We start from the raw sequence: 12,468 nt of genomic DNA, 5'->3' as shown, positions 1-12,468 counted from the left end.
AAGCACAATACACTCCTACATTAGATCTATGCAATTTCTCATTCACAGTCAGTCATTTACACATGCAGTAGTCTCAAATGCTAAAGGTTTAGGCCTGGCCACCTGATGCACGCATGTGAACATTCACTTACACATCCACAAAAGCTGACGTTGAAGGTGTAGAGGAGTTTCAAAGGGATTGTGTACCTTACAGCCTATTCAGCTGCATGTAAACAGAAAAAGATTCTCCTTCCACAGTCCCACACCTGCATCTACATGCACTAGCATACCCATACAACCCCAACTGAATACTGTTAGCACAATTTGTTAGTGTATATGCTTGAATGTATTTATACCAGTCATTTCAATGACATTTCAAGATGTGACTACAGGTGCTATGGATCAGATATAGAGCACTGTTCCTATTTGAGCAGAAGTTTGCCCTCTGAGTCCACGCTTTACTCTTTATCCAGGAAGATCATTATAGCAACATATTCTTGATGGGTCAATGCACATGCACAATGTATTAATAAACTACTGTGTTGGGACCACCAGTTTAGCCCTCAGATGTAAATGTAGGTTCTTAAACGTGAGATTATGACTATATAAGTGTTAGAGATTCATTACCTTTCTTTTTAGGTGTATAACATTAATTTGATAAAATTCACAAGATAATGTGTAATTTTGTGTCCATGTTTAATTGACCAGCAGGCATTTGTTCTTTCTGGTTGAAACTAAGGGCATGCGTATGTTCTAATCCAAGGCAAATGTGACTTTAGTTTACAAGTGATCCGTGGTAAAGATTACATTAAAGGGCTGTAAATGATTTTTGTGTGTAAATCATTTCTCAGAACCACTGAAATCCAAATGTATAGATTATATCAGAGTGCTGGTACAATTTTGTCTAACTGAGGCTGAACTGAGGAACCCTGCATGCACTGTTGTGAATCCACACAGCAGGTGTTTACCTGTTAGCAAACACCTTTCTGTAAAACTGTCTGGGCAAATTTTCAGAGATAGTTCTACTTCCATAAGAGCCTGTTTAATCAGATTGACAAGGGACTTTGCTGTTGTAAAGATTAATTCATTGTGCATTTGATGTAGTCTCAGAATGGTCCATTTTATTTGAATTTGCTATTTATGCATGTTTGGACTAGCTTGCTATAGTATAGGTCTTAGTAACACAATGCAATGTTTTTAAACAGTCAAGATGATCTCAATGCAAGAGTTCAGGTTGTTACAATAAAATTAGTCCTTTTTATCATGTTGTGTCTTCTTAAGTGAAGGAAATAATAATAATAATAATTATACTGGGAAAAGGAATTTCATAGAAGGTTGTGTAGTGCTAGTTAAACCAAAATACTTAAATCAAATTGTATTAAAGACTTCAAAGTAAACAATACACAAAACATAACGTAATGAATGAATTGCACCTAGAAATCACCAAACATCATGAAAGACACTATACAATCCTTTGGTTAAATACCTATTTTATTCTTAACAAAAACTGCTGTAGTGTGACAAGTGATCCTGAGCTTTTGTCAGAACAGCTTTGCGTGTGATCTGGGTTCAAAGTCAATGTATGTAGTTCAACCGAAAGCTGAATATTTCATTATTTTGTTTTTAATCATAATCTGTTATCATTAAACTAATTTTGAACACTCAAACCCTACAATATTCTACAGCCTATTTTGGCAAGTTTAATACGTTAAATATGAAAATAGCTAAGTATCAGCACAAATGTATCAAATAAAACAATAAATAAGTGATTAATTTCCCCGGTCCAAGTGATCTGAATGGTACGTTCCAGACCAGAACGCTGGCATATGATTGGCTGTCTTGTAAATGAGGGCGTTACCAAACTATATCTTGAAATGTTCCGCGGGAAAATGAATGCTCGCTTCACGTCTTTATGCCTTTTAGTCCCGCCCAGTGTATGTAAAACAAATGCTATTGGATGAATTCTAAGCGGTGCTGTTGATATCTTAATTTTCATTGGACATCAGATTTGTCTGTCATTCTTTGCAACGCCTACTTTCCCTTCGAGAACAATGCTGAAAAAAGAGGAAGCGTATCTTACTGGAGGAATCGGATGTAACGGCGTTGTTCATTGGCTACGGAGATTGCCGCTTGTGGACTGCATGTTTTGAACATAAATAAGTTCTATATTCGGCACTCTTGACTCTCTTCCGCAGCAGAGTTGGGAAAAGTCAGAGAGAGTGCATTTGAAACGGCAGCTCTCTGACGACTAAATTAAAGGAAGATGGACTTTTAAAACGAAAATTTCCCAGTCGCTAATGTAATCTGGAATATTTAGGCATCACTAGTATGCGCGATTCTGCAAGTTGTTTCTTCCAATCTTAACTACTATAAAATTGTATCCCTGCCCGGATTGCTGTGCTCGCTATCTTAATTTAACCCTCTGTCGTTTTACAACGTGCTGGCGTCTCTTGTGATTTCGACAATGGAATTTGATTCAGTTCGAGGCGATATAAGCCCTGAAAGCGATCTGATCAGCACCGGGCCCGAATCAGTCCTCAGACTTCACATTCTTACCCTGCCCGAGGTCGGGACGAGAGGCTCCCCCTGCATGCAGAGCATAGCCTCTCCCGGACCCATGGCACTGCTTTCTCCTGTGACTAATCTCGCCCTAAACATGAATAATCTGGCTGGTCTTGGAAGGTAGGTGGAATTGCATTGTATCTTTTAGCTGAAACGAGTGTAAAAAAAAAAAAAAAAAGGTCAACCATACTACTGGTTCCTGAGCATTATCTAAGCAGATGACATTTGATTGCTCTTGTAAAACAAGGAAGATGTATTTATGTAATGTACAGTAAATGGTTTATAGTATGTTCCAGTTTTCTAAACGTGTTATGTTTACGTCCTGATACAGTGAATGTGAAACACCAAAGCGGAAGAAACGCTGGCCCATCCTGAAGATCCCCTCATTTGCATCTGATGCCTCCTCCGATGCAGGTTAGTTTGGGGATACCTTTATTTTATTGGCATGTAAACTCTTAATACTGATATCAGTGTGTGAGTTTGTGACAGGTAATCGCACTGGAATGTGAGCTGCAATAATGTTTATAGGGTTGCTGTTATTGTATGGTTATCAATGCGGTGTGTTGGTGTTCTTACCCGTGTCCTCATCCCCCTATCCACAGGTCTTGGCCTGGATTCCCCCAGCTCGTTGGACTTTCAGGATGCTGAGCAGAAGTAAGCATGGTTCTCCTGTCTGTTGATGATAATTTCTGACATGTGATAGAGCTTTGCTGGGGTGCTTGGCTTGAGGATTATAATCTAATCCTTGCCGTTACAAGGTCTGTGCATATGCCCAGTGTGTTGGTTTTCTACAGATTAGACTGGCATATGCTTTTTGCTGGGCTTGCATCCCAGATCACAGCAGTGTGTTCATTATTAACTCATAAAGCCTCTTAAAATCATGATTTATACCCAGCATGTTAAAGGGATAGTTCACCCAAAAATGAAAATTCTCTTATCATTTACTCACCCTCATGCCATTACAGATGTGTATGACTTTCTTCTGCAGAACACACACACCGTTTTTTAGAAGAATATTTCAGCTCTGTTGGTCCATACAATGCAAGTGAATGGTGACCAGAAAAGTTCAAAAGCAAATAATGGCAGCATAAAAGTAAACCATGGTTTAATCCGTGTCTTCTGAAGCGTTCTAATCGGTTTTGGGTGAGAAATAGGTCAATATTTAATATATTTATTTATTTTTTAATTTCCACTTTCACCTTTTTGTTTTTGGCATTTCACAATTGTGCATATCGCCAACTATTGGGCAGAAAGGAAGATTTATAGTAAAATACGACTCGAATATTGAGCTATTTCTTGCCCACACCTATATAACGTCTAAAGATATGGATTTAACCACTGGAGTCATTTGGATTACTTTTATGCTGCCTTTATGTATTTTAAAGATCTAAAATATTCTTCTAAAAATCTTTTCAGCAGAAGAAAGTCATACTTCAGGGATGGCATGAGGTTGAGTAAACGATGAGAGAATTTTCATTTCATCCCTTTAATAGGATAGTTTGATTAAAAATGAAAATTGTCATGGATTCGAAGTCATGACTCCTGTTTTAAACCCATATGACTTTCTGTCTTATGTGGAACACAAAAGGAAATGTCGTGCAGAATTAGGTCTGGGGAAAAGTATTGATTTTGGTGATTAATTGCAGCTTTCATTGGAGTGATCTTGATTATTAAAATTCCAAGATCAATCTATTAATTTAAAGTTTTCTTAATGTTGATTATTGGATCGGTTAAATCTATTGCAATTGAGCTGCATAATTTGGGCCATGCTGTAAATTTAAGAAATATGTTCATAATGTGTCCAGTAAGAAGGTTCCTGTAACAGTATAAGGATGGGCAAGGAGGAGGCGGGAACTAGCTGAACAGTCAACGTTAATTTTAATCAGAAACTCAACATAAATGTAAGGACACGTCAAAACGGCAAACTCAAACTGGCGCCTCTGGCTCCCCTTTATCTCGCTCTCACGCTGATCAGGTCTTCCTCATCACCTTTCACAATTTACAGTATTAGATGAGATATTTCCTTTCATTTGTTAGGAAAATAATCGAATCGCGAGGTTGTGAATCGGACTCTAATCAAATTGGAAAATCTGTGACGATACCCAGCCGTAGGCAGAATGTTAGCCTTGGTCACCTTTCACTTAAGTTTCATCCTTTTTGCATAAAATGAAATTGTATTTCACACAATTAAAGCGAATGATTTCTGAGGCCAACATTCTTCCTGACACCATCTTTTGTGTTCCACGGAAGTCATACAGATTTGCAATAACAAGAGGCTGACAAAATGACATTTTTATTTGCGTTCCTTTAAATGCTCTGTTCGTTCATTTTCTTGCCATTTGGTGCCAGTGGATATTCATTCATCTGTGGCCAGACCTACAGATGATTTGGTTCCCCACACATCAGTGTGTGTGTTCTTTTGCACGTTGCTGAAGGGGGCTGGGTGAATGCAGTGGCACGCTTTTCATGCCCTGTGAGAAGAGTCTTCCAAATAGAGTGGTAGTATGTATGTGAGGTAGCTTCGAAACCCCCCTCCTTAACTTTAATTCCCCCTTTTCCTATGCTATGAAAGAGACACACTCCTTACCTCCTCCCCCTCCAAACCACCATTCACTTGCTCCCCTCTTCCAACAAAAGAGCCTTACAGAGGGGTAAACCTTGTGTGGGCATATGGTAAATTGGAAGACCCCCTCTCTCTTCAGAACTGCTTAGGGCTGTTTAGCATACAGGTGGGCATCGCTGTGTATTTATTCAATATAGAGTAGTGAGGGGTGTAGTCTGGGACTTAAATGAGATTGAATAGCTGTCTGTGACTAGTGGTCTGGATGGGAGGGAACTTTGAGTGCAGTAAGAACTGTTTGAGTCGATTCTAACAGAATTTCCTTTTTCATCACAGGTTTGAAAGGGCCATGCTAGATGCATCAAGAGTAGTAAACGAGTAAGTAGTCATGCACTACAAAGTTTCTCTGTCTCTAAAATTTGATGTGTTGACTCAGACTTACTCAACATTTTCTGTTTCTATAGGAAAATGCCCATTCGCAGGATAAATTCATTACCAGTAAGTTTATTCTTTAGACTTTTAGGACTTTTCTACTCTAGCATTAATAAGGTATATTCAGAATTGTGGTTGCTTTCCATGGAGATAATCAGATCTCTTTGTATTTCTCCCTATAGTTGCCGTTATCTGGTCTCAGTCCCAATCTGAAAAATAAAGAATGTGATGCGTCACGATATGGAGTATGGACTCACGCACACTGCACTGCAAACAAAGAGAACGTGGCTGAGGTGTGTGTCTGTGGTTCCTTTTTATATTGTCCAAAGGAGGTTGCACACCAAATGTGCCTGGCGGACAACAAGGCATGTAGTAAAATTAGAATTAGTTGTTTTCTAGGAATGTAAACACAGCTCCGCCGGCACTCAGCGTCTGTCGGCAGTGCCCAGCTATGACTCTGGAGGCTGATCAAAGTGGCATAGTCTTTCATCAAAGAACATTGACTATTTATTTTAGCCATGACTGAATGATATGTTGTCTATATGTATTGTTCATATAGCCTACACAAGTGTGTCTTTTTGTGATTTGACCACTGGAATGAAACCTATTCAAGGCTACATGCATAGAAATTGCACAATATAATCACCATTTGTAATCGTTCTGTTTGCGCAGTTACACCAGTTTCATACACTAATCTGCTAACTCATCAACATCACTTTGTTCATTCTTAAACCATTACAAAATCCTTTTGTAACTTTTTAGTGTACGGTAACTAGATTAAAAACATCGACACTGGTGTGCAATCGATTGGATTAAGGTTTCGTGCTATCCAAAAATTTGGGAATTTTAATATTGTGATTTCCTGGGCTGTAAGACTTCTATAAAATGTTATGGAAATGTAGTCAATTTTTGTACCGGTAGTTGTGCTCCGCTGTAAAATATTAAATTGTCTAGGCCTGTTTTGTGTATGTAGAGTAAAACTTTCATGCAAATCATAGTGATGTTTGAATTATATAACTTAGTAGTAGATTTGGTCAATCATTTTTATAAATCCTTGTCCAACAATAACCTACGACTAGAAAAGTCATGGAAATTCATTGGTCAAAGAATGTTGAAGCCCTGTAGAAAAGTCTTTATAGGAAATTTATTTTATTATAATATTTTTCTAGTTATGCTTTAAAAGAAATGTATCTACTAGAATTGCTGCTGCTACTATTGCTGAGTGTATTAAGAAATTATTATTTTTAAATCCATATCAATCATAGTAAAATCATTGGACAATGGGTGCAGGAATTCTGGCATATTTTTAGCATACTATGTCTTATGGCTTGTGTTTGATCCAATCTCTTGTTCTACAGGAGAATTTCGAGTTCAAAAAGCCTTCCATGCCTGCATCTCGCTGTCGTATTCGCTCTACAAGTGGGGCCAAGGAGGCTTTCGCCTGTAGGCCAAACTCTGCTCCTGTGTTAATGGTACAACACAAGCCTATAAAAAGCATGTTGCATCTTGCATTGTTTTAATTGTGATGTTGAGATGACTATTAAGAACATGTTTTTTTTTTTTTTCTTTCTTTCAGCATTCCCCACCATCATCCCTTCAGTTCGACTATCCTGATGAGAGCAGTCCCTCCATACGGCGACACCCCTTTCTCTCCTGTCTTCATGACGACGATGATGATGGCTTTTTGGAGGGGCTCGACGACGTGGAGGTGAGACTCTTCTACTGTGTCTATGGCTACAGCATTTGTGTTTTGTTTATTTAAATTTGCATTGATTGTTTGGGAAATAACATCAATGTGTAATTTTGTATAGAATGACTCTGAAGTTCCCCTCGGAATGGATAGTCTTCTGACGGCTCCTCTGGTGGCCAAACAAAGTATGGACAGTACTGATTTGGTAGGTTTCAATTTTACACTCTTACAAGCATAAATACATGGTTATCTCTACTTGGGTTGATTTATTTATTATTTAATTGGGTTATTGACATGCCGTACCCACTTTTTTGCCCTCAGCCTGTGATTCGCTGTCGTCCACGTGGGCTGTTCCGATCGCCCTCTATGCCCAGCCCAGTAGGGCGTGTCCCACTTAAGAGACCCGAGAGACCCCAAGATGAAAACACTCCTGTCAGAGTGAAAAGACGACGAAGTCTGGCTGGGACCCGAGTCTCTCCTGCAGAGCAGGGGGATGCAATGCCACATCAGGTCAGAACAGACATTCTAATCTGTTTCTACAGTTTACATAGTGTATATACCTTTTGTAACGTATGCATATTTGATGTCTGCATGGAATACCCAAATGACTTACTACATGAGCGGAAATGTGCCGTATATAACATCGCACACTGCAATGTGCATAACGCTTTTTAAAACCTTACATGATGCACTCTGTTTCACATACTACAAATACTAGGCACTATATAGTGTATACTGCACAGAGAATGTAGTATGTTAATATTTCATCCTCAACATGGCGAAACGGACACATTAGCAGCCAGAATCTGAACCCTAACTTTGAATCCTTCCTCTTACAGGTCCAAAGGTCAAAGTCGTTTAATCACTCACACATTGAGAGACTGTTGGATACAGATCCCAGTAATGTGATTGGAGATTTTACCAAGGTGAGTTTGAACCAGACTTTTATTTTACAATGGCATAGATGGGCATTATAATATATTCTACCCCTAAAACAATGATTTAAATTGTGCATTTGTGTCTTTGAAGCCTCCAGCACTACCCACAGTAGATGGAAAATACCAAGAGTTGAAATACATTACTCCAGAGATTGTAAGTTTGCACACATTAAGAGTTTGCATATACATTTCAAATGAAAAACAAACATTAAACATCAATTTAATTAACAATGCAATTGAAACAACTAGTGTGTCAGTTCAGTTTAGTCAAATTTCAGTTCAGTGTTACAGTGCAGTCCAAATAAGCCCATAACATGCATTTCTGTGTTTATCAGGTAGTTCAAGCAATGAATGGGCAATATAGTGATCTGGTGGAAAGGCTGTTCGTCATTGATTGTCGCTATCCATATGAGTATGAGGGCGGCCATATAAAGGTGAGACTGTCGCTTGCAATTAATTAGCCGTTGCTAAGTTGAATTACTTTGGAGTTGCATGTTGTTTCTGTGGGGCAAATCATGATGACTGTTTTTGTTCTCAGGGTGCCCTTAACCTCCATCAGGAGGATCAAATTGAAGACTACTTTTTAAGGCATCCTATTCTCCCAGTATGTCCTGGGAAGCGTGTCCTGCTGGTGTTCCACTGTGAATTTTCATACAAGCGTGGTCCACGCATGTGCCGCTACATTCGAAAGAGAGATCGTGATTTGAATGAGTATCCCAACCTCCATTACCCTGAACTCTACATCCTGAAGGGAGGCTACAATGAGTTTTTCCCACTTCACGAGGTATGTAGGAGTGTTTTCATGGCGTGAAAATAAAGCCATGTCCACTAATACATTTTCATTTGAAAACGCATTCATTTTGCTTTATGCCTTTTGGCCACACTGACACAGCATTTTTCTCCACTGAAAACAGTTTTGAAAATGCTCTGTAGTATACAGTACTTAAGAAAACAAAGATGTTTGGAAACTTAAATGAAAATTAATGAAATAAAGACTGAACCATTTAGATTAAATTAGTCTTCTAAACTGTATTAACACAGGACGTCTGTCATTTTGTGTACTGATTGAGATCTATGGTTATAACTGGGCCCATGTGGAATCTATGATGAGGGGCAACGAGAGGAATAAATTTTTTTTAATTACTTTTTGTTTCGTTTGAAACAAAAACAAAATCAAAAGCATCCTTAGACAAGACCTTATAATCTATCTTGGACAGATTAACAAATTCTATTGCAAAAATGATTGCTGTGGACTGTAGGCCAATGATGGTCATGTTTGATTAATATGGAAATAAACAATATACTATCTTCTAAGTTCTTGTCTGCCACTATAATGTGATGCATTTTAATCATTTATAATTTTTTAATGGTTAAGTAATTAATGTTGTAATGATTAATTATTCGGCCACAATAATGAAATTCATTTTAATTGTCTGAGTTTGTTTTTATGCATATTCTTTTAATTTTGTAAAGTATTTCCATTTAACCATCAATAACTTGAATCATGTTTTGAATTATTCAACGGTCTGTCTTGGCAAATATTGATTTGATGTGAGGTTTAATTGGATTATTCGGCTAATGTTATTGATTTAAATAAAAAAAATTATATATTGATTGCTATTTTATTTATATAATACATTTATTAATTGACAGTTAATTATTTTTTATTTGCTGTATGTAATTACTGTATTTTCCGGGAATATAAATGGGACCTTTCAGATGATGGAAAAGAAACGTGATTTATGATTGTCTATTTATTTATAGACAATCACTTTACATAACTTACTAGAAAATGATGACATCTGGTCAAACACTCGTGCACCAAAACAGATGATAACACAAGTCAGAGTCTGTAGAAGTGTTTTAAAGTTGCCAATTCAGAATATTTTTCAACTAGTTTAGATCTTTTGTCCATCATAATATTATTGTTCTAACAAAATCTAGACCGCTGTCAAATGCGACTCCTCACATGTCTACATCACACTCGTAGTAAAAACGTTCAGTCAGTGAACCAGATAACTAATGCACTGCATAGACTGTACTATATAAGAAATATCCACAGATAGAATGTCGCTAGCATTGAGTTAATGGAATACAGCAGGCTTATGGTTTTACTCGCTGCTTATTTGTGCACTGCATAGTTACAGATGTTATTAACAGATGTGGCTTACTTGTCTTGTTTCTCTCATGAAACATAAAAAGAATACGAGGAACTGTTGCACATGATTACTTAAAGCAGATTTTCCAATTTAAAACACCCAAAAACACGATGATACAATGTGTAGATTCTGAGGTATTGTAATCTTCAAAAAGCATGTTTGACATCAAAAGTACCGTACACGCATGCAGCGACTTCATCGCTTGATGTCGCTAGTTTCTGTACTATGAAGTCGTCAGTGGGCGTTTCCACCGCTGTCGCTCTGTTATTGGTGGACTGCACATCTGGCCATGTCTTTTGAAAATGTCATCACAGATGAGTCAATTTGCTTCCATAATTTGATATGGAATCAGTTTTTTGTCCCTAAAACTGAACATTCTGCAGGAGAGAGTGTTTTTAAATGAAATGCAGTAGTGCTCATTGCAGTACAGCTGTATTCATTGAAAAGATGAACAAACAATCAATGCACGAATCAAACTTGTTACTTTTCCACACATCGCTTTTTATTATTGCTGTGTATGTGGTTACAGCGAATCCTATAGATCAGTGAACTCTCTCCCAGAAACTTCTGTCATGTCTGCACTCAACTCATTATCTCAAAGGAGACGTAAGACGTGAGTGACCAGTGAACACCATCTTTACTCCTATTGGTTGTCGCTCAAGTTGCTCCTTAAACTTTTCCCAACTTTGTCACTTACCATGCCCACATCTATTTGGTTGCTGTCGCTCTTTTCACTGGAAGTCGCCACCTCTCATTGACAATTAATGAGATGAGGTTGCTTTGTTGCTGGAAGTCGCTGCATGTCTGTACGGTGCTTAAACCGGTGAATGGAAGTCGGACGGCTGATTCCGGGTCATTGTGGGTTTTTTTTCTTGGTTTTTTTCCTCTCAACGTGATTTTTACCTGGTGTGACATTATTTATGGAAAATACGGTATGTAATCAGTTGATGGCCCTTATTATTTATTCAGATCTTGTAATATTATGTTTGTGCTTTTGCCTGCAGTCGGTGTGTGAACCCCAGGCTTATACGCGGATGATTCATAAAGACTTCAAAGAAGACCTCAGGAAGTTCCGCCTTAAAAGCTGCACCTGGGCTGGAGAACGTAGCAAGAGAGACATGTTCAGCCATCTCAAGTAACTTTGAGATGCATACACTCACATTTCTTTATGATTTTACTGCTGTTATTTGCTCAAACACTGCCCTCACACATTAGATGTGGCAGGACCAGAAGAGGTGTTTATTTGCTTTTAAGAAAGTTGTTAGTTTTCTGGTCTTGGTATTGCTTTACTGCCACAATGTCAAGCAAGGATATGAGGCTTCTATGTATTTCAGCTGGTTAGACCTCCTCCTTTTGGTCTGGTCACAACCCGCTTAAACTGCCATCATCCACTACCACCCTGACGTCCTTCTGAGGACATATCACAGCCATGTATTACATGCACACATTTAACTACCCCACATTTCTAATCCCCTATAATTTTGGTCCTCAATACTAGTTGTATTCTGTCCGCTTTGTTATATACCAATTAATATATATATATATTTTTCTCCCTCCTTTTAAGGTGCGTGTGTGCACGCGTGCACCCACTCATATAACTGCTATTACTTCAGTATAACTTAAATATTAAAATTATTGTTATATAAACTCAAGTTTATTTCCTGAGTGTATTATGTACATTTCTCCTGTAACTGATGACAATTGTAATAATTTCAACTGATGACAATTGTATATAATAATTTATATACACATCTTACGAGATTCAACATTTGATTTTAAAGCAAAAATGATAATGCCTTTCCATGCCATTTGGTGGGATTGTTCAGAAATTGTATAATTTCTTGGAGGGGAACTATCAAATGCCCCCCACTCCTCAATTTCCTTTTTTTTTTTTAAATGTTGACTTGACCAACAGCTTTAAACCAGGCAGGAGCCTGGCTTTTGCTGCTGGTCAGCAAGTGACAACGTTCACCAAAATGTTCTAAGATGAGATCATTATTTGCCCATTAAACCAATTTGACAAGTTCAACCATAACTCTGTGTGTGTAATTTGTTACCTGAGTGTATGTTTTAATGTAATGTGTAAATGAGAGGTTGGTTTATGTATTCATGAATTAAAAGGAAGATGGAGTTTGGGGTAATAACTCA

General features: G+C 37.9%; 1 protein-coding gene across 1 annotated transcript; it reads left to right on the top strand.

The window, feature by feature from the left end:
• Window positions 1-2,148: 2,148 nt before the first annotated feature.
• On the top strand, window positions 2,149-12,468 carry LOC127617950 (M-phase inducer phosphatase 1-like). Its single transcript, XM_052090136.1, has 15 exons — window positions 2,149-2,661; window positions 2,873-2,955; window positions 3,144-3,195; window positions 5,438-5,479; window positions 5,566-5,599; window positions 5,716-5,826; window positions 6,892-7,005; window positions 7,110-7,241; window positions 7,345-7,428; window positions 7,545-7,733; window positions 8,063-8,149; window positions 8,253-8,315; window positions 8,497-8,595; window positions 8,700-8,945; window positions 11,325-12,468. Exons 1-15 carry the CDS (start codon window positions 2,444-2,446, stop codon window positions 11,457-11,459), a joined length of 1,689 nt encoding a protein of 562 aa, XP_051946096.1. The 5' UTR covers window positions 2,149-2,443; the 3' UTR covers window positions 11,460-12,468.

Source organism: Xyrauchen texanus, chromosome 24, assembly GCF_025860055.1.
Source record: "Xyrauchen texanus isolate HMW12.3.18 chromosome 24, RBS_HiC_50CHRs, whole genome shotgun sequence".
NCBI lineage: Eukaryota > Metazoa > Chordata > Actinopteri > Cypriniformes > Catostomidae > Xyrauchen > Xyrauchen texanus.
The sequence above is the reverse complement of the archived record's forward strand: the minus strand, read 5'-3'. Positions and strand labels throughout refer to the sequence as shown.